The sequence below is a fragment of the Aquarana catesbeiana genome, linkage group LG09 (genome assembly GCF_042186555.1).
Source record: "Aquarana catesbeiana isolate 2022-GZ linkage group LG09, ASM4218655v1, whole genome shotgun sequence".
Lineage (NCBI taxonomy): Eukaryota > Metazoa > Chordata > Amphibia > Anura > Ranidae > Aquarana > Aquarana catesbeiana.
In genome coordinates, this window is record NC_133332.1 from 37120186 (window position 1) to 37141614 (window position 21429).

Consider the following 21429-nt stretch of genomic DNA (forward strand, 5'->3'; position numbering starts at 1 on the left):
CACAACTACAACACCAGAGCCACAGCCCGGAAGCAAACGTGGAAGGAAGCGTGGAAGGAAGACAAGAATATGATGGCCTGGGTTTAGTCTGGTCTGACAAAAGACGCAGGCTGTTGTCTGACCACAGCCTGGGGACATGGATATCATCTGCTGCTGTTCCTGATCTCTCGGAGTCCTGGACCGGATTGTGCTCCCTATTAAATGGACTCCTTAGGCTACCAATTTTGCATGTCAAATAGTTGATGTGTGCCCTGGGGTACAAAGGCTTCGCTAATTTCACCAGTTTATCCAGCATTGCGCTTTTTTATTTTGTTATGACCCCTTAATAAATGTCTATTTTTTTGCACAAATCATTAGCTATGTGTTTGAATTAAAAAAGGACAGTTTGTTTGTGAGTAGGCAGGCACATTTTAAAAATACAAGGCCAAATTAACAAGGGACACCAACATCAAACAACCTCTTTGAGGTTAAAAAATACAAGATCATAATGGTGTTGTGGTAACTTAACACACAAAACGACTTAAAATATTATGGAGATCACTAGAAAAAAAAAAAAAACAGGAGATCTTGATTTAAAAAAAAAAAAACGAGATCACTATAAAAATAAATTATAAACATTATTATGGAGATCTGATGAAAAAAATAATAAATATTATTCAGTAAATCACAAGAAATAATAAAGAAATCAGTTTGTCAGAACGCTGTGTGAATATCAGCAGCAAAACAACTTCATAATTCTAGCATTACAAAGAAGAAGAGAATGCGCTACATTGAAACATTAAAAAATTTGCAGCGTGACGAATGTGCTATCTCCATTACGAACGCTAGTTTTACCGGACCGAGTGCTTCTGTTTCGTACTTCATTCAGAGCATGCGTGGAACTTTGTGCGTCGGAATTGTCTACACATGCTCGGAATTTACGAGAACAGATTTTGTTATTGGAAAATTTGAGAACCAGCTCTCAAATTTTTGTTGTCAGAAATTCCGACAAAAAATGTCTGATGGAGCCTGCACACAGTCGGAATTTCCGACAACAAGCTCCTATCGAACATTTGTTGTCGGAATATCCGATCGTGTGTATGCGGCATTAGTGTATCTTCTCTTCCTGGAATTCAGCTTTAACATTGGTTATATTTCTTTGTAACTTTTTGTCCTGCAAACAGTCAGTAAATGACAAGTGAACAAAATAGAAAATATTTTATTTTTAGTGCACAGGTTTGTACAAAGCTGTACAACAGTTTCAATCCTCCCAGTTCTTCATCAGGTGGAGTAGATGGAGCGCGATGGAGCTTTTGGAAGCTTGCAACTGTTGTACACCTTTGTACAAACCTATGCACTGAAAATAAAATATCTTTTACTTTGGGTAAGAAAAAAGGAGTGCGTGATACTACTGGTTATTTGCATGTGACCGACTAAAGCTTGTTGGTCCCATACACAAGGACATGCACCTTTCCTCTTTTGCAAATATATACAGTATACAGTATAGTGCAGTTACCTCTTTTCTCCAGATCTTCTCTCCCATGTTCAAGGAATGCTTTCAAATAATGTATACATTCATTGTCCAGATATCTGCTCTGTAAATCCCCCCATCTTTTCCCAGGACTGTTCCATTCCTGTGCGGTGAGCTCAGCCTCATACATGGTGTACATCCAGATCTCCCTTTCTTTATCCAGGTAGATGAATTCTCTCCCATCGTATCTAATATACGTAGTCCCTGACGTGGTGTTATCATCTCTCAGCTCACATGTCGATATCAACTGGCAATAGTGGATCCCTGTACAGTGAACATGAAGATGGTCCATGAGAGAAGCACATGTCATCTGTGCATCACATTGAATATACTGTTTATATATAGCATGACAAAACCAAGACCATGCTCAGCTCCATCTCAACCTATTCTCCCAAGGGTCCACAATCAACTTAGGCCCCTCTGTATCCTGTGCTAATTTACTACAGCTTTTTTTTTATAGCACCAACAATTTACTAAGCATTTTACATACTATACATTCATATCAGTCCCTGCCCTCAAGGAGCTTACAATCCCAGATCCCTACCTCATATACATGCAAACTCACACTGAGGCCAATTTGGACAGGAGCTATTTAACCTATCAACATGTCTTTAGGAGACTGCATCGGGAGTACTTAGAGGAACCCATACAAGCACAGGGAGAATATTCAAACTTCATGCAGGTAACATTCTGACTGCTATACAAACTGGGCTTCTTAGTGCTGCAAGGCAGAAGTGCTAACCAATAGGCCACTATTCATCAGATCCCTCTCTGTTTCCTCTTCCTTCACGCCTGCTTCACGATCAGCTGCAGCAATCCAGATTTTGCTGAGGGTGTTCTGCCATATAGTGTCCTCGTATCAGATAGTGTCCGCCTCGTACTGCGCAGGCGCAGCGCCTGCGCAGTACGGAGGAGCAGGAGATGCCGAAAATGTCCGAAGTTGATCAGCTGACCATCAGTTGTACACGGCGCTCGGGCACCTGTTAGCGATGGCTGTGTAAGAGGGCCCCTCGCGGGCTCGCTTCGCTCGCCACGCTTCGGGCACGGCCTCGCTGCACTCGGCAAATATTTATTCTAACTCTATGTCCACTTGGATAGTAGGGAATGATCCTGGACATAGGGTAAGAATAAATGCGCAGGCGCCGTGTACAGCTGACAATCAGCTGTTGAACTTCGGAGACTTTCGGCGTCTCGTTTGTCCTCCGTACTGCGCCTGCGCAGTACAGGGCGGACACTTTTGGATAGGGGACTGAATTCGACAAGACAAGGGCAGTAGAGCACTTATTGTTAGTCCTAACGAGCAGGGCCCTCTGATTCCTTCTGTATTAAATTGTATTGTAACTGTACTGTCTGCCCTCATGTTGTAAAGCATTGCGCAAACTGTTGGCGCCATATAAATCCTGTATATTAATAATAATAATATTGTACCCTCATATTAGTATGTGTTTAGTGATCATGTACAGCCAGGGGACTAACTTTGCCAGGCACTGTGATCTCAGGTCTGAATGAAAAGGAGGTTGCTATAGAATGCCGGCTATGGGTCACTGGCTGCAGGTCCCTCTTCGATTGATGTTGGAATGGTCTAGTAATGTCCCCAGATCAGTGTTTCCCTCTGTACAGTGTAACATGTATCTCACCTCTTGTCTGATTGAAGCGTCCCATAGTTTTCTTCACCATCTCTTTTAATAAATCTTGCAATTGTTTAGAAATCAGTGTCTGACGGTCCCAGTACTTTTGATCTTCCTTCTTCATCCAGTTAGCCACCGGAATATCTCGGCCAATGTCACTCATATACCGCATAATCTGTACATCATCTATGTATCCAACTATCGAAAATTCTGGCTGACCAAATTCTGAGGCTGAGGCCGCTGTGCAATAATACTGCAATGTGTGACTGTCTGAGAGAGAGACATAGAGACTGTTATATATCACAGCACAGTGTGACTGTCTGAGAGAGAGACATAGAGACTGATATATATCACCGCACAGTGTGACTGTCTGAGAGAGAGACTTAGAGACTGTTATATATCACCGTACAGTATGACTGTCTGAGAGAGAGACATAGAGACTGTTATATATCACCGCACAGTGTGACTGTCTGAGAGAAAGAGAGAGACAGACTGTTATATATCACCGCACAGTGTGACTGTCTGAGAGAAAGAGACATACAGACTGTTATAGATCACCGCACAGTGTGACTGTCTGAGAGAGAGACTTAGAGACTGTTATATATCACCGTACAGTGTGACTGTCAGAGAGAGAGAGGTACAGACTGTTATATACCACCGCACAGTGTGACTGTCTGAGAGGAAGAGACATACAGACTGTTATATATCACCGCGCAGTGTGACTGTCTGAGAGAGAGAGAGTTTGTTGCCAACTAGATTGAAATTTACTGTCCTGACAAGTTTTTGCTGGCATTTCACAAAAGTTCCAAAATTAGATTTTTAGGTGCAAATTTCAGTATTTAGGCTACAAACAAGTACGCTAGGCAAATAGCAATGTGATTTAAGGTATATATTAAGGTAACAAAAACATATTTTTGTTATTTTCGACATAATAAGGGCGAATTATCTATTCCAATCACCTCCTGTCTCCATCACCTGCCACCACCCCCCTCTGCCTCCATCCCCCTCTGTCACCATCCCCCTCTGCCACCAACACCACCTGCATCCATCCCCCTCTGCCACCATCCCCCTCTGCCTCCATCCCCCTCTGCCACCAACACCACCTGCCTCCATCCCCCTCTGCCACCATCCCCCTCTGCCAGCAACACCACCTGACTCCATCCCCCTCTGCCACCATCCCCCTATGCCACCATCCCCCTCTGCCACCAACACCACCTGCCTCCACCCCCCTCTGCCACCATCCCCCTCTGCCACCAACACCACCTGCCACCACCCCCTCTTCCACCAACACCACCTGCCTCCATCTCCCTCTGCCACCAACACCACCTGCCACCATCCCCCTCTGTCTCCATCCCCCTCTTCCACCATCCCCCTCTGCCACCAACACCACCTGTTTCTATCCCACTCTGCCACCATCCCCCTCTGCCATCAACACCACCTGCTCCATCCCCCTGCCGTCCACCACCCCCTGCCATCATCACCGTCGGCTGGGCTGTCAGTCACTTCATCCCCGACTCCCCCCGGTCCCCGTGGACTCTGGAATCTGGATTACCTGGCCCTGGATACAGGGTTCCTCCATTCTGCCGCCGCGTACTGCTCAGCCTCCAAGTCCTGCTGCTCCAGTGCTCCTAGTTAGTGTTACAAGTTTTAGCGCACAGCCTCTGTCACTCTGTGAGATCAACCCCCCCGCTGGCCGAATACAGGATCCGCTTGGCAAGCTCCGGAACTGCGCATGCACAGTTCCAAGCCGGACTGGTCACGGCTATTTTTTACTGGCACATTCCCGCTACTATGGGCATTTACGGGCAGGGAAAAAAGTGCCAGTTTTTACGGGCTGCCCGTAAAAATACAGGCGGTTAGCAACACTGCCACACAGTGTGACTGTCTGAGAGAGAGAGACATACAGACTGTTATATATCACCGCACAGTGTGACTGTCTGAGAGAGAGAGAGACATACAGACTGTTATATATCACCAGTGCCAATTAAATGCAGCCTAGTCAGTGCCAATTAAATGCAGCTATACCAGTGCCCATGAAATGCACCCTGATCACACAGCTGCTGAGGCTGGGCTGCTGGTCCTGGGGTTCTGGGGTCTGGCTGCTGGGGCCAGGGGTCTGGCTGCTGGAGCTGGGCTGCTGGTCCTGGAGCATGGCTGCTGGGGCGTAGGATCTGACTGCTGGGGCCAGGGGTCTGGCTGCTGGAGCTGGGATGCTGATTGGGGGGTCTGGCTGCTGGGGCCTAGGATCTGGCTGCTGGGGCCAGAGGTCTGGCTGCTGGAGCTGGGCTGCTGGTCCTGGGGTCTGACTGCTGGTGCCTGGGGTCCGGCTGCTGGGGCCAAGGGTCTGGCTGCTGGGGCCAGAGGTCTGGCTACTGGAGTTGGGCTGCTAGTCCTGGGGTCTGGCTGCTGGGGCCAGGGGTCTGGCTGCTGGAGCTGGGCTGCTAGTCCTGGGGTCTGGCTGCTGGGGCAAGGGGTCTGGCTGCTGGGCCTAAGGGTCTGGCTGCTGGGCCTAAGGGTCTGGCTGCTGGAGCCAGGGATTCGGCTGCTGGGGCCAAGGGTCCAGCTGTTGGAGCCAAGAGCCCGACTCCTGGGGTCAAGGGTCCAGCTGCTAGGGCCAGGGGTCTGGCTGCTGGAGCCGGGCTGCTGGTCCTGGGGTCTGGCTGCTGGTCCTGGGGTGTGGCTTCTGGGGCCAAGTGTCTGGCTGCTGGAGCCGGGCTGCTGGTCCTGGGGTCTGGCTGCTGGGCTAGGAGTCTGGCTGCTAGGGCCAAGGGTCTGGCTGCTGGGGCCAAGGGTCTGGCTGCTGGGGCCAAGGGTAGCTGCTGGGGCCAAGGGTCTGGCTGCTGGAGCTAGGCTGCTGGTCCTGGGGTCTAGCTGCTGGGGCTGGGGCCTGGTTGCTGGGGCCAAGGGTGTGGCTGCTGGGGCCAGGGGTCTGGCTGCTGGAGCTGGGCTGCTGGTCCTAGGGTCTGGCTGCTTGGGCCAAGGGTCCAGCTGCTGGAGCCAAGAGTCTGACTCCTGGGGTCAAGGGTCCAGCTGCTGGGGCCAGGGGTCTGGCTGCTGGAGCTGGGCTGCTGGTCCTGGGATCTGGCTGCTGGGGCCAAGGGTCTGGCTGCTGGAGCTGGGCTGCTGGTCTTGGGGTCTGGCTGCTGGGCTAGGGGTCTGGCTGCTAGGGCCAAGGGTCTGGCTGCTGGGGCCAAGGGTTCGGCTGCTGGAGCCAAGGGTTCAGCTGCTGGAGCCAAGGGTTCGGCTGCTGGAGCCAACGGTCCGGCTGCTTGGGCCAGGGTCTGCTGCTGGAGCTAGGCTGCTGGTCCTGGGGTCTGGCTGCTGGGGCTGGGGCCTGGTTGCTGAGGCCAGGGGTCTGGCTGCTGGAGCTGGGCTGCTAGTCCTGTGGTCTGGCTGCTGGGGCCAAGGGTCTGGCTGCTGGAGCTGGCCTGCTGGTACTGGGGTCTGGCTGCTGGGCTATGGGCCTGGCTGCTAGGGCCAATGGTCTGGCTGCTGGGGCCAAGGGTCTGGCTGCTGGAGCTGGGCTGCTGGTCCTGGGGTCTGGCTGCTGGAGTTGGGCTGCTGGTCCTGGGGTCTGGCTGCTGGTGCCAAGGGTCTGGCTGCTGGGGCCAGGGGTCTGGCTGCTGGAACTGGGCTGCTGGTCCTGGGGTCTGGATGCTGGGGCAAGGGGTCTGGCTGCAGGGGCTAAGGGTCTGGTTGCTGGGCCTAAGGGTCTGGCTGCTGGGGGCCAGGGGTTCGGCTGCTGGGGCCAGGGGTCCAGCTGCTGGAGCCAAGAGTCTGGCTCCTTGGGTCAAGGGTCCAGCTGCTGGGGCCAGGGGTCTGGCTGCTGGAGCTGGGCTGCTGGTCCTGGGGTGTGGCTGCTGGGGTCTGGCTGCTGGGGCCAAGGGTCCAGCTGCTGGTCCTGGGGTCTGGCTGCTGGGTCCAAGGGTCTGGCTGCTGGGGCCTGGGGTCCGGTTGCTGGGGCCTGGGGTCCGGCTGCTGGGGCCAAGAGTCTGGCTGCTGGAATTGGGCTGCTGGTCCTGGGGTCTGGCTGCTGGGGCAAGGGGTCTGGCTGCTGGGGCTAAGGGTCTGGCTGCTGGAGCCAAGAATTCGGCTGCTGGAGCCAAGGGTCCAGCTGCTGGAGCCAAGAGTCCGACTCCTGGGGTCAAGGGTCCAGCTACTGGGGCCAGGGGTCTGGCTGCTGGAGCTGGGCTGCTATTCCTGCAGTGTGGCTACTGGGGCCAAGGGTCTGGCTGCTGGAGCTGGGCTGCTGGTCCTGGGGTCTGGCTGCTGGGCTAGGAATCTGGCTGCTAGGGCCAAGGGTTCGGCTGCTGGAGCCAACAGTCTAGCTGCTGGGACCAAGGGTCTGGCTGCTAGAGCTAGGCTGCTGGTCCAGGGGTCTAGCTGCTGGGACTAGGGCCTGGTTGCTGGGGCCAAGGGTGTGGCTGCTGGGGCCAGGGGTCTGGCTGCTGGAGCTGGGCTGCTGGTCCTGGGGTCTGGCTGCTGGGGCCAGGGGTCTGGCTGCTGGAGCTGGGCTGCTGGTCCTGGGTTCTGGCTTCTGGGGCAAGAGGTCTGTCTGCTGGGGCTAAGGGTCTGGCTGTTGGGCCTAGGGGTCTGGCTGCTGGGGCAGGGGTTCGGCTGCTGGGGCCAAGGGTCCAGCTGCTGGAGCCAAGAGTCCGACTCCTGGGGTCAAGGGTCCAGCTGCTGGGGCCAGGGGTCTGGCTGCTGGAGCTGGGCTGCTGGTCCTGGGGTCTGGCTGCTGGGGCCAAGGGTCTGGCTGCTGGAGCTGGGCTGCTGGTCCTGGGGTCTGGCTGCTGGACCAAGGGTCTGGCTGCTGGGGCCAAGGGTCTGGCTGCTGGGGCCAAGGGTCTGGCTGCTGGGGCCAAGGGTTCGGCTGCTGGAGACAAGGGTTCGGCTGCTGGAGACAACAGTCCGGCTGCTGGGGCCAGGGTCTGGCTGCTGGAGCTAGGCTGCTGGTCCTGGGGTCTGGCTGCTGGGGCTGGGGCCTGGTTGCTGGGGCCAAGGGTCTGGCTGCTGGGGCCAAGGATCTGGCTGCTGGGGCCAAGGGTCTGGCTGCTGGAGCTGGGCTGCTGGCCCTGGGGTCTGGCTGCTGGAGTTGGGCTGCTGGTCCTGGGGTCTGGCTGCTGGGGCCAAGGGTCTGGCTGCTGGAACTGGGCTGCTGGTCCTGGGGTCTGGCTGCTGGGGCAAGGGGTCTGGCTGCAGGGGCTAAGGGTCCGTTTGCTGGGCCCAAAGGTCTGGCTGCTGGGGCCAGGGATTTGGTTGCTGGGGCCAGGGGTCCAGCTGCTGGAGCCAAGAGTCCGGCTCCTTGGGTCAAGGGTCCAGCTTCTGGTGCCAGGGGTCTGGCTGCTGGAGCTGGGCTGCTGGTCCTGGGGTCTGGCTGCTGGGGCCAAGGGTCTGGCTGCTGGAGCTGGGCTGCTGGTCCTGGGGTCTGGCTGTTGGGCCAAGGGTCTGGCTGCTGGGGCCAAGGGTCTGGCTGCTGGGGCCAAGGGTTCGGCTGCTGGAGACAAGGGTTCGGCTGCTGGAGACAACAGTCCGGCTGCTGGGGCCCGGGTCTGGCTGCTGGAGCTAGGCTGCTGGTCCTGGGGTCTGGCTGCTGGGTGCAGGGGTCTGGCTGCTGGGGCCTGGGGTCCGGCTGCTGGGGCCAAGGGTCTTGCTGCTGGGGCCAAGGGTCTTGCTGCTGGGGCCAAGGGTCTTGCTGCTGGGGCCAAAGGTCTTGCTGCTGGGGCCAGGAGTCTGGCTGCTGGGGCCAGGAGTCTGGCTGCTGGAGTTGGGCTGCTGGTCCTGAGGTCTGGCTGCTGGGGCTAAGGGTCTGGCTTCTGGGGCACGGGTCTGGCTGCTGGTCCTGGGGTCTGGCTGCTGGGGCCAGGAGTCTGGCTGCTGGAGTTGGGCTGCTGGTCCTGGGGTCTGGCTGCTGGGGCTAAGGGTCTGGCTGTTGGGGCCAGGGGTCTGGCTGCTGGAGCTGGGCTGCTGGCCCTGGGGTCTGGCTGCTGAAGTTGGGCTGCTGGTCCTGGGGTTTGTCTGCTGGGGACAAGGGTCTGGCTGCTGGAACTGGGCTGCTGGTCCTGGGGTCTGGCTGCTGGGGCAAGGGGTCTGGCTGCAGGGGCTAAGAATCTGGTTGCTGGGCCTAAAGGTCTGGCTGCTGGGGCCAGGGGTTCGGCTGCTTGGGCCAGGGGTCCAGCTGCTGGAGCCAAGAGTCCGGCTCCTTGGGTCAAGGGTCCAGCTGCTGGGGCCAGGGGTCTGGCTGCTGGAGCTGGGCTGCTGGTCCTGGGGTGTGGCTGCTGGGGTCTGGCTGCTGGGGCCAAGGGTCCAGCTGCTGGAGCTGGACCGCTGGTCCTGGGGTCTGGCTGCTGGGGCCAAGGGTCTGGCTGCTGGAGTTGGGCTGCTGGTCCTGGGGTCTGGCTGCTGGGGCTAAGATTCTGGCTGCTGGGGCCAGGGGTCTGGCTGCTGGAGCTGGGCTGCTGGTCCTGGGTTGTGGCTGCTGGGGCTAAGGGTCTGGCTGCTGGGGCGAGGGGTTTGGCTGCTGGGAGGGGTTTGGCTGCTGGGGCCAAGGGTCCAGCTACTGGAGCCAAGAGTCCAACTCCTGAGATCAAGGGTCCAGCTGCTGGGGCCAGGGGTCTGACTGCTGGAGCTGAGCTGCTGGTCCTGGGGTGTGGCTGCTTGGGTCTGGCTGCTGGGGCCAAGGGTCCGGCTGCTGGAGCTGGACTGCTGGTCCTGGGGTCTGGCTGCTGGGCTAGGGGTCTGGCTGCTGGGGCCAAGGGTCTGGCTGCTGGGGCCAAGGGTTCGCCTGCTGGAGCCAACAGTTCAGCTACTGGGGCCAAGGGTCTGGCTGCTGGAGCTAGGTTGCTGGTCCTGGGATCTGGCTGCTGAGGTTGGGGCCTGGTTGCTGGGGCCAAGGGTCTGGCTGCTGGGGCCAAGGGTCTGGCTGCTGGAGCTGGGCTGCTGGTCCTGGGGTCTGGCTGCTGGGGCCAGGGGTCTGGCTGCTGGAGCTGGGCTGCTGGTCCTGGGGTCTGGCTGCTGGGGCCAAGGGTCTCGCTGCTGGGGCCAGGGGTCAGCCTCCAAGTCCTGCTGCTCCAGTGCTCCTAGTTAGTGTTACAAGTTTTAGCGCACAGCCTCTGTCACTCTGTGAGATCCACCCCCCCGCTGGCCGAATACAGGATCCGCTTGGCAAGCTCCGGAACTGCGCATGCACAGTTCCAAGCCGGACTGGTCACGGCTATTTTTTACTGGCACATTCCCGCTACTATGGGCATTTACGGGCAGGGAAAAAAGTGCCAGTTTTTACGGGCTGCCCGTAAAAATACAGGCGGTTAGCAACACTGCCACACAGTGTGACTGTCTGAGAGAGAGAGACATACAGACTGTTATATATCACCACACAGTGTGACTGTCTGAGAGAGAGAGAGACATACAGACTGTTATATATCACCAGTGCCAATTAAATGCAGCCTAGTCAGTGCCAATTAAATGCAGCTATACCAGTGCCCATGAAATGCAGCCTGATCACACAGCTGCTGAGGCTGGGCTGCTGGTCCTGGGGTTCTGGGGTCTGGCTGCTGGGGCCAGGGGTCTGGCTGCTGGAGCTGGGCTGCTGGTCCTGGAGCATGGCTGCTGGGGCGTAGGATCTGACTGCTGGGGCCAGGGGTCTGGCTGCTGGAGCTGGGATGCTGATCGGGGGGTCTGGCTGCTGGGGCCTAGGATCTGGCTGCTGGGGCCAGAGGTCTGGCTGCTGGAGCTGGGCTGCTGGTCCTGGGGTCTGACTGCTGGTGCCTGGGGTCCGGCTGCTGGGGCCAAGGGTCTGGCTGCTGGGGCCAGAGGTCTGGCTACTGGAGTTGGGCTGCTAGTCCTGGGGTCTGGCCGCTGGGGCCAGGGGTCTGGCTGCTGGAGCTGGGCTGCTAGTCCTGGGGTCTGGCTGCTGGGGCAAAGGGGTCTGGCTGCTGGGCCTAAGGGTCTGCCTGCTGGAGCCAGGGATTCGGCTGCTGGGGCCAAGGGTCCAGCTGCTGGAGCCAAGAGCCCGACTCCTGGGGTCAAGGGTCCAGCTGCTAGGGCCAGGGGTCTGGCTGCTGGAGCCGGGCTGCTGGTCCTGGGGTCTGGCTTCTGGGGCCAAGTGTCTGGCTGCTGGAGCCGGGCTGCTGGTCCTGGGGTCTGGCTGCTGGGCTAGGAGTCTGGCTGCTAGGGCCAAGGGTCTGGCTGCTGGGGCCAAGGGTCTGGCTGCTGGGGCCAAGGGTAGCTGCTGGGGCCAAGGATCTGGCTGCTGGAGCTAGGCTGCTGGTCCTGGGGTCTAGCTGCTGGGGCTGGGGCCTGGTTGCTGGGGCCAAGGGTGTGGCTGCTGGGGCCAGGGGTCTGGCTGCTGGAGCTGGGCTGCTGGTCCTAGGGTCTGGCTGCTTGGGCCAAGGGTCCAGCTGCTGGAGCCAAGAGTCTGACTCCTGGGGTCAAGGGTCCAGCTGCTGGGGCCAGGGGTCTGGCTGCTGGAGCTGGGCTGCTGGTCCTGGGATCTGGCTGCTGGGGCCAAGGGTCTGGCTGCTGGAGCTGGGCTGCTGGTCCTGGGGTCTGGCTGCTGGGCTAGGGGTCTGGCTGCTAGGGCCAAGGGTCTGGCTGCTGGGGCCAAGGGTTCGGCTGCTGGAGCCAAGGGTTCGGCTGCTGGAGCCAAGGGTTCAGCTGCTGGAGCCAAGGGTTCGGCTGCTGGAGCCAACGGTCCGGCTGCTTGGGCCAGGGTCTGCTGCTGGAGCTAGGCTGCTGGTCCTGGGTCTGGCTGCTGGGGCTGGGGCCTGGTTGCTGAGGCCAGGGGTCTGGCTGCTGGAGCTGGGCTGCTAGTCCTGTGGTCTGGCTGCTGGGGCCAAGGGTCTGGCTGCTGGAGCTGGCCTGCTGGTACTGGGGTCTGGCTGCTGGGCTATGGGCCTGGCTGCTGGGGCCAAGGGTCTGGCTGCTGGAGCTGGGCTGCTGGTCCTGGGGTCTGGCTGCTGGAGTTGGGCTGCTGGTCCTGGGGTCTGGCTGCTGGGCTGCTGGTCCTGGGGTCTGGCTGTTGGGCCAAGGGTCTGGCTGCTGGGGCCAAGGGTCTGGCTGCTGGAGACAAGGGTTCGGCTGCTGGAGACAACAGTCCGGCTGCTGGGGCCCGGGTCTGGCTGCTGGAGCTAGGCTGCTGGTCCTGGGGTCTGGCTGCTGGGTGCAGGGGTCTGGCTGCTGGGGCCTGGGGTCCGGCTGCTGGGGCCAAGGGTCTTGCTGCTGGGGCCAAGGGTCTTGCTGCTGGGGCCAAAGGTCGTGCTGCTGGGGCCAAAGGTCTTGCTGCTGGGGCCAGGAGTCTGGCTGCTGGGGCCAGGAGTCTGGCTGCTGGAGTTGGGCTGCTGGTCCTGAGGTCTGGCTGCTGGGGCTAAGGGTCTGGCTTCTGGGGCATGGGTCTGGCTGCTGGTCCTGGGGTCTGGCTGCTGGGGCCAGGAGTCTGGCTGCTGGAGTTGGGCTGCTGGTCCTGGGGTCTGGCTGCTGGGGCTAAGGGTCTGGCTGTTGGGGCCAGGGGTCTGGCTGCTGGAGCTGGGCTGCTGGCCCTGGGGTCTGGCTGCTGGAGTTGGGCTGCTGGTCCTGGGGTTTGTCTGCTGGGGACAAGGGTCTGGCTGCTGGAACTGGGCTGCTGGTCCTGGGGTCTGGCTGCTGGGGCAAGGGGTCTGGCTGCAGGGGCTAAGAATCTGGTTGCTGGGCCTAAAGGTCTGCCTGCTGGGGCCAGGGGTTCGGCTGCTTGGGCCAGGGGTCCAGCTGCTGGAGCCAAGAGTCCGGCTCCTTGGGTCAAGGGTCCAGCTGCTGGGGCCAGGGGTCTGGCTGCTGGAGCTGGGCTGCTGGTCCTGGGGTGTGGCTGCTGGGGTCTGGCTGCTGGGGCCAAGGGTCCAGCTGCTGGAGCTGGGCCGCTGGTCCTGGGGTCTGGCTGCTGGGGCCAAGGGTCTGGCTGCTGGAGTTGGGCTGCTGGTCCTGGGGTCTGGCTGCTAGGGCTAAGATTCTGGCTGCTGGGGCCAGGGGTCTGGCTGCTGGAGCTGGGCTGCTGGTCCTGGGTTGTGGCTGCTGGGGCTAAGGGTCTGGCTGCTGGGGCGAGGGGTTTGGCTGCTGGGAGGGGTTTGGCTGCTGGGGCCAAGGGTCCAGCTACTGGAGCCAAGAGTCCAACTCCTGAGATCAAGGGTCCAGCTGCTGGGGCCAGGGGTCTGACTGCTGGAGCTGAGCTGCTGGTCCTGGGGTGTGGCTGCTTGGGTCTGGCTGCTGGGGCCAAGGGTCCGGCTGCTGGAGCTGGACTGCTGGTCCTGGGGTCTGGCTGCTGGGCTAGGGGTCTGGCTGCTGGGGCCAAGGGTCTGGCTGCTGGGGCCAAGGGTTCGCCTGCTGGAGCCAACAGTTCAGCTACTGGGGCCAAGGGTCTGGCTGCTGGAGCTAGGTTGCTGGTCCTGGGGTCTGGCTGCTGAGGTTGGGGCCTGGTTGCTGGGGCCAAGGGTCTGGCTGCTGGGGCCAAGGGTCTGGCTGCTGGAGCTGGGCTGCTGGTCCTGGGGTCTGGCTGCTGGGGCCAAGGGTCTCGCTGCTGGGGCCAAGGGTCTCGCTGCTGGGGCCAGGGGTCTGGCTGCTGGAATTGGGCTGCTGATCCTGGGGTCTGGCTGCAGGGGGCAAGGGGTCTGGCTGCTGGGGCTAAGGGTCTGGCTGCTGGGGCTAAGGGTCTGGCTGCTGGGGCTAAGGGTCTGGCTGCTGGAGCTGGGCTGCTGGTCCTGGGGTCTGATTGCTGGAGCTGGGCTGCTGGTCCTGGGGTCTGGCTGCTGGGGCCAAGGGTCTCGCTGCTGGAGCCAAGGGTCTTGCTGCTGGGGCCAGGGGTCTGGCTGCTGGAATTGGGCTGCTGACCCTGGGGTCTGGCTGCTGGGGCAAGGGGTCTGGCTGCTCGGGCTAAGGGTCTGGCTGCTGGGGCTAAGGGTCTGGCTGCTGGGGCCAGGTGTTCGGCTGCTAGGGCCAAGGGTCCAGCTGCTGGAGCCATGAGTCCGACACCAACACCACCTGCCTCCATCCCCCTATGTCACCATTCCCCTCTGCCACCAAAACTACCTGCCTCCATCCCCCCTGCCACTACCCCCCTCTGCCACCAACACCACCTGCCACCAACACCACCTGCTACCATTCCTCTCTGCCACCAGCACCACCTGCCTCCATCCCCCTCTGCCACCATTCCCCTCTGTCTCCATCCCCCTCTGCCACCAACACCACCTGCCTCCATCCCCCTCTGCCACCAACACCACCTGCCACCATCCCCCTCTGCCACCAACACCACCTGCCTCCATCCCCCTCTGCCACCAACACCACCTGCCACCACCCCCCTCTGCCACCAACACCACCTGCCTCCATCCCCCTCTGTCACCAACACCACCTGCCACCATCCCCCTCTGCCTCCATCCCCCTCTGCCACCATCCCCCTCTGCCACCACCCCCCTCTGCCACCATTCCCCTCTGCCACAGTCCATCACCCCCTGCCATCATCACCTGCTGTCACCATCAGCTGGGCTGTCAGTCACTTCATCCCCGAGACCCTCCCGGTCCCCGTGGACTCTGGAATCTGGATTGCCTGGTCCTGGATGCAGGGCTCCTCCATTCCGCCGCCGCATGCTGTTCAGCCTCCGAGTCCTGCTGCTCCAGTGCTCCTAGTTAGTGTTACAAATTTTAACGCACAGCCTTTGTCACTCTATGAGATCCGCCCCCCCACCCGCCAAATACAGGATCTGTTTGGCAAGCTCCAGAATTGCGCATGCACAGTTCCAATTCGGACCGGTCGCAGCTATTTTTTTGGCACATTCCCGCTACTACGGGCATTTATGGGCAGGGAAAAAAGTGCCAGTTTTTACGGGCTGCCCGTAAAAATATGGGCATTTGGCAACACTGCCGCACACTGTGACTGTCTGAGAGAGAGAGACATACAGACTGTTATATATTATCGCACAGTGTGACTGTCTGAGAGAGAGAGAGAGACATACAGACTGTTATATATCACCAGTGCCAATTAAATGCAGCATAGTCAGTGCCAATTAAATGCAACTATACCAGTGCCCATGAAATGCAGCCTGATCACACAGCTGCTGGGGCTGGGCTGCTGGTCCTGGGGTTCTGGGGTCTGGCTACTGGGGCCTAGGGTCTGACTGCTGGGGCCAAGGTTCTGGCTGCTGGAGCTGGGCTGCTGGTCCTGGAGTCTGGCTGCTGGGGCCTAGGATCTGGCTGCTGGGGCCAGGGGTCTGGCTGCTGGAGCTGGGATGCTGATCCTGGGGTCTGGCTGCTGGGGCCTAGGGTCTGTCTGCAGGGGCCAGAGGTGTGGATGCTGGTCCTGAGGACTGACTGCTGGGGCCAAGGGTCTGGCTGCTGGGGCAAGGGGTCTGGCTGCTGGAGTTGGGGTGCTGGTCCTGGGGTCTGGCTGCTGGGGCCAAGGGTCTGGCTGCTGGGGCCAGGGGTCTGGCTGCTGGAGCTGGGCTGCTGGTCCTGGGGTCTGGTTGCTGGGGCCAAGAGTCTGGCTACTGGGGCCAGGGGTCTGGCTGCTGGAGATGGGCTGCTGGTCCTGGGGTCTGGTTGCTTGGGCCAAGAGTCTGGCTGCTAAGGCCAGGGGTCTGGCTGCTGGAACTGGGCTGCTGGTCCTGGGGTCTGGCTGCTGTGGCTAAGGGTCTGGCTGCTGGGCCAGGGATCTGGCTGCTGGTCCTTGGGTCTGGCTGCTGGGGCCAAGGGTCTGGCTGCTGGGGCCAGGGGTCTGGCTGCTGGAGCTGGGCTGCTGGTCCTGGGGTCTGGCTACTGGGGCCAGGGGTCTGGCTGCTGGAGTTGGGCTGCTGGTCCTGGGGTATGGCTGCTGGGGCCAAGAGTCTGGCTGCTGGGGCCAGGGGTCTGGCTGCTGGAACTGGGCTGCTGGTCCTGGGGTCTGGCTGCTGGGCTAAGGGTCTGGCTGCTGGGCCTAAGGACCTGGCTGCTGGGGCCAGGGGTTTGGCTGCTGGGGCCAGGGGTTTGGCTGATGGGGCCAAGGGTCCAGCTGCTGGAGCCAAGAGTCTGGCTCCTGGGGCCAGGGGTCCAGTTGCTGGGGCCAGGGGTCAGGCTGCTGCAGCCAGGGGTCTGGCTGCTGGAGCTGGGCTGCAGGTCCTGGGGTGTGGCTGCTGGGGTCTGGTTGCTGGGGCTAAGGGTCTGGCTGCTGGAGCTGGGCTGCTGGTCCTGGTGTCTGGCTGCTGGGTCCAGGGGTCTGGCTGCTGGGGCCAAGGGTCTGGCTGCTGGGGCCAAGGGTCTGGCTGCTGAGGCCAAGGGTCTGGCTGCTGGGGCCAAGGGTCTGGCTGCTGGGGCCAGGGGTTTGGTTGCTGGGGCCAAGGGTCCACCTGCTGGAGCCAAGAGTCTGACTCCTGGGGTCAAGGGTCCAGCTGCTGGGGCCAGGGGTCTGGCTGCTGGAGCTGGGCTGCTGGTCCTGGGGTGTGGCTGCTGGGGCCAAGGGACCCGCTGCTGGAGCTGGGCTGCTGGTCCTGGGGTCTGGCTGCTGGTCCTGGGGTCTGGCTGCTGGGGCCAAGGGTTCGACTGCTGGAGCCAACAGTCCGGCTGCTGGGGCCAAGGGTCTAGCTGCTGGAGCTAGGCTGCTGGTTCTGGGGTCTGGCTGCTGGGGCTGGGGCCTGGTTGCTAGGGCCAAGGGTCTGCCTGCTGGGACTGGGGCCTGGTTGCTGGGGCCAAGGGTCTGGCTGCTGAGGCTGGGGCCTGCTTGCTGGGGCCAAGGGTCTGGCTGCTGGGGCCAAGGGTCTAGCTGCTGGGGCCAAGGGTCTGGCTGCTGGGGCCAGGGGTCTGGCTGCTGGTCCTAAGTTCTGGCTGCTGGGGCAAAGGGTCTGGCTGCTGGGGCCAGGGGTCTGGCTGCTGGAACTGGGCTGCTGGTCCTGGGGTCTGGCTGCTGAGGCAAGGAGTCTGGCTGCTGGGGCTAAGGGTCTGGCTGCTGGGCCTAAGGGTCTGGCTGCTGGGGCAAGGGGTTCAGCTGCTGGGGCCAAGGGTCCAGCTGCTGGAGCCAAAAGTCCGGCTTCTGGGGTCAAGGGTCCTGCTGCTGGGGCCAGGAGTGTGGCTGCTGGGGCCAGGGGTTTGGCTGCTGGAGCTGGGCTGCTTGTCCTGGGGTTTGGCTGCTGGGGTCTGGCTGCTGGGGCCAAGAGTCTGGCTGCTGGAGCTGGGCTGCTGGTCCTGGGGTCTGGCTGCTGGTCCTGGGGTCTGGCTGCTGGTCCTGGGGTCTGGCTGCTGGGACCAAGGGTCTGGCTGCTGGGACCAAGGGTTCGGGTGCTGGGGCCAACAGTCTGGCTGCTGGGGCCAAGAATCTGGCTGCTGGAGCTAGGCTGCTGGTCTTGGGGTCTGGTTGCTGGGGCCAAGGGTCTGGCTGTTGGAAATGGGCTCCTGGTCCTGGGGTCTGGCTGCTGGGGCAAGGGGTCTGGCTGCTGGGGCTAAGGGTCTGGCTGCTGGGCCTAAGGGTCTGGCTGCTGGGGCCAGGGGTTCAGCTGCTGGGGCCAAGGGTCCAGCTGCTGGAGCCAAGAGTCCGGCTCCTGGGGTCAAGGGTCCAGCTGCTGGGGCCAGGAGTCTGGAAGCTGGGGCCAGGGGTCTGGCTGCTGGAGCTGGGCTGCTGGTTCTGGGGTCTGGCTGCCGGGACCAAGGGTTCGGCTGCTGGAGCCAAGGGTCCGGCTGCTGGGGCCAAGGGTCTGGCTGCTGGAGCTAGGCTGCTGGTCTTGGGGTCTGGCTGCTGGGGCTGGGGCTGGGGCCCGGTTGCTGGGGCCAAGGGTCTGGCTGCTGGGGCTGGGGCCTGGCTGCTGGAGCTGGGCTGCAGGTCCTGGGGTGTGGCTGCTGGGGTCTGGTTGCTGGGGCTAAGGGTCTGGCTGCTGGAGCTGGGCTGCTGGTCCTGGTGTCTGGCTGCTGGGTCCAGGGGTCTGGCTGCTGGGGCCAAGGGTCTGGCTGCTGGGGCCAAGGGTCTGGCTGCTGGGGCCAGGGGTTTGGTTGCTGGGGCCAAGGGTCCACCTGCTGGAGCCAAGAGTCTGACTCCTGGGGTCAAGGGTCCAGCTGCTGGGGCCAGGGGTCTGGCTGCTGGAGCTGGGCTGCTGGTCCTGGGGTGTGGCTGCTGGGGCCAAGGGACCCGCTGCTGGAGCTGGGCTGCTGGTCCTGGGGTCTGGCTGCTGGTCCTGGGGTCTGGCTGCTGGGGCCAAGGGTTCGACTGCTGGAGCCAACAGTCCGGCTGCTGGGGCCAAGGGTCTAGCTGCTGGAGCTAGGCTGCTGGTCCTGGGGTCTGGCTGCTGGGGCTGGGGCCTGGTTGCTAGGGCCAAGGGTCTGCCTGCTGGGACTGGGGCCTGGTTGCTGGGGCCAAGGGTCTGGCTGCTGAGGCTGGGGCCTGCTTGCTGGGGCCAAGGGTCTGGCTGCTGGGGCCAAGGGTCTGGCTGCTGGGGCCAAGGGTCTGGCTGCTGGGGCCAGGGGTCTGGCTGCTGGTCCTAAGTTCTGGCTGCTGGGGCAAAGGGTCTGGCTGCTGGGGCCAGGGGTCTGGCTGCTGGAACTGGGCTGCTGGTCCTGGGGTCTGGCTGCTGAGGCAAGGAGTCTGGCTGCTGGGGCTAAGGGTCTGGCTGCTGGGCCTAAGGGTCTGGCTGCTGGGGCCAGGGGTTCAGCTGCTGGGGCCAAGGGTCCAGCTGCTGGAGCCAAAAGTCCGGCTTCTGGGGTCAAGGGTCCTGCTGCTGGGGCCAGGAGTGTGGCTGCTGGGGCCAGGGGTTTGGCTGCTGGAGCTGGGCTGCTTGTCCTGGGGTTTGGCTGCTGGGGTCTGGCTGCTGGGGCCAAGAGTCTGGCTGCTGGAGCTGGGCTGCTGGTCCTGGGGTCTGGCTGCTGGTCCTGGGGTCTGGCTGCTGGGACCAAGGGTCTGGCTGCTGGGACCAAGGGTTCGGGTGCTGGGGCCAACAGTCTGGCTGCTGGGGCCAAGGATCTGGCTGCTGGAGCTAGGCTGCTGGTCTTGGGGTCTGGCTGCTGGGGCCAAGGGTCTGGCTGTTGGAAATGGGCTCCTGGTCCTGGGGTCTGGCTGCTGGGGCAAGGGGTCTGGCTGCTGGGGCTAAGGGTCTGGCTGCTGGGCCTAAGGGTCTGGCTGCTGGGGCCAGGGGTTCAGCTGCTGGGGCCAAGGGTCCAGCTGCTGGAGCCAAGAGTCCGGCTCCTGGGGTCAAGGGTCCAGCTGCTGGGGCCAGGAGTCTGGAAGCTGGGGCCAGGGGTCTGGCTGCTGGAGCTGGGCTGCTGGTTCTGGGGTCTGGCTGCCGGGACCAAGGGTTCGGCTGCTGGAGCCAAGGGTCCGGCTGCTGGGGCCAAGGGTCTGGCTGCTGGAGCTAGGCTGCTGGTCTTGGGGTCTGGCTGCTGGGGCTGGGGCTGGGGCTGGGGCCCGGTTGCTGGGGCCAAGGGTCTGGCTGCTGGGGCTGGGGCCTGGCTGCTGGAGTTGGGCTGCTGGTCCTGGGGTCTGGCTGCTGGGGCCAAGTGTATGGCTGCTGGGGCCAGGGTTCTGGCTGCTGGAACTGAGCTGCTGGTCCTGGAGTCTGGCTGCTGGGGCAAGGGGTTTGGCTGCTGGGGCTAAGGGTCTGGCTGCTGGGCCTAAGGGTCTAGCTGCTGGGGCCAGGGGTTCGGCTGCTGGGGCCAAGGGTCCAGCTGCTGGAGCTAAGAGTCCGGCTCCTGGGGTCAAAGGTCCAGCTGCTAGGGCCAGGGGTCTGGCTGCTGGGGCCAGGGGTCTGGCTGCTGGGGCCAGGGGTCTGGCTGCTGGAGCTGGGCTGCTGGTTCTGGGGTGTGGCTGCTGGGGTCTGGCTGCTGGGGCCAAGGGTCTGGCTGCTGGAGCTGGGCTGCTGGTCCTGGGGTCTGGCTGCTGGGTCCAGGGGTCTGGCTGCTGGGGATAAGGGTCTGGATGCTGGAGCCAAGGGTCCGGCTGCTGGGGCCAAGGGTCTGGCTGCTGGAGCCAAGGGTCTGGCTGCTGGGGCCAAGGGTCTGGCTGCTAGAGCTAGGCTGCTGGTCCTGGGGTCTGGATGCTGGGGCCAGGGGTCTGGCTGCTGAGGCTAAGGGTCTGGCTGCTGTAACGGGGCTGAGCTACTGGTCCTGGGGTCTGGCTGCTGGGGCCAGGGGTCTGGCTGCTGGGGCTAAGGGTCTGGCTGCTGGGGCTAAGTGTCTGGCTGCTGGGGCTAAGTGTCTGGCTGCTGGGGCTAAGGGTCTGGCTGCTGGAGCTAAGGGTCTGGCTGCTGGGGCCAGGAGTTCGGCTCCTGGGGCCAAGGATCCAGCTGCTGGGGTCTGGCTGCTGGAGCTGGGCTGCTGGTCCTGGGGTCTGGCTGCTGGGGCCTGGTTGCTGGGGCCAAGGGTCTGGCTGCTGGAGCCAAGGGTCGGGCTGCTGGGGCCAAGGGTCGGGCTGCTGGGGCCAAGGGTCGGGCTGCTGGGGCCAAGGATTCAGCTGCTGGGGCCAAGGATTCAGCTGCTGGGGCCAAGGGTCTGGCTGCTGGTCCTGGGGTCTGGCTGCTGGGGCCAGAGGTCTGGCTGCTGGGGCTAAGCGTCTGGCTGCTGGGGCTAAGCATCTGGCTGCTGGGGCTAAGCGTCTGGCTGCTGGGGCTAAGCGTCTGGCTGCTGGGGCTGGGCTGCCGGTCCTGGGGTCTGGCTGCTGGGGCCAAGGGTCTGGCTACTGGAGCTGAGCTGCTGGTCCTGGGGTCTAGCCGCTGGGGCCAAGGGTTCGGCTGCTGGGGCCAAGGGTCTGGCTGCAGGAGCCAAGGGTCCGGCTGCTGGGGTCAAGGGTCCAGCTGCTGGGGCCAAGGGTCCGGCTGCTGGGGCCAAGGGTCCGACTGCTGGGGCCAAGGGTCTGGCTGCTGGAGCTGGGCTGCTGGTCCTAGGGTCTGGCTGCAGGGCTTAGGATCTGGTTGCTGGAGCTGGGCTGCTGGTCTTGGGGTCTGGCTGCTGGGGCCAGGGGCCTGGCTGCTGGGGCTAAGGGTCTGGCTGCTGGAGCTGGGCTGCTGGTCCTGGGGTCTGGCTGCTGGGTCCAGGGGTCTGGCTGCTGGGGCCAAGGGTCTGGCTGCTGGGGCCAAGGGTCCAGCTGCTGGGGCCAAGGGTCCGGCTGCTGGGGCTGGGGGTTTGGTTCCTGGGGCCAAGGGTCCACCTGCTGGAGCCAAGAGTCCGACTCCTGGGGTCAAGGGTCCAGCTGCTGGGGCCAGGGGTCTGGATGATGGAGCTGGGCTGCTGGTCCTGGGGTGTGGCTGCTTGGGCCAAGGGACCGGCTGCTGGAGCTGGGCTGCTGGTCCTGGGTTCTGGCTGCTGGTCCTGGGGTCTGGCTGCTGGGGC

At 62.0% G+C, this 21429-nt stretch overlaps 1 protein-coding gene across 1 annotated transcript in view; it reads right to left on the reverse strand.

The window, feature by feature from the left end:
• LOC141108902 (class I histocompatibility antigen, F10 alpha chain-like) overlaps nt 1-21429 on the reverse strand; it is a 75313-nt gene that overhangs the window by 28522 nt on the left and 25362 nt on the right. The window contains exons 2-3 of the mRNA XM_073600871.1: nt 3148-3408; nt 1496-1774 (exon numbers count right to left, since the gene is read on the reverse strand). Coding sequence (XP_073456972.1) covers nt 1496-1774; nt 3148-3408 — 540 coding nt within the window. The remainder of the gene's footprint in view (nt 1-1495; nt 1775-3147; nt 3409-21429) is intronic.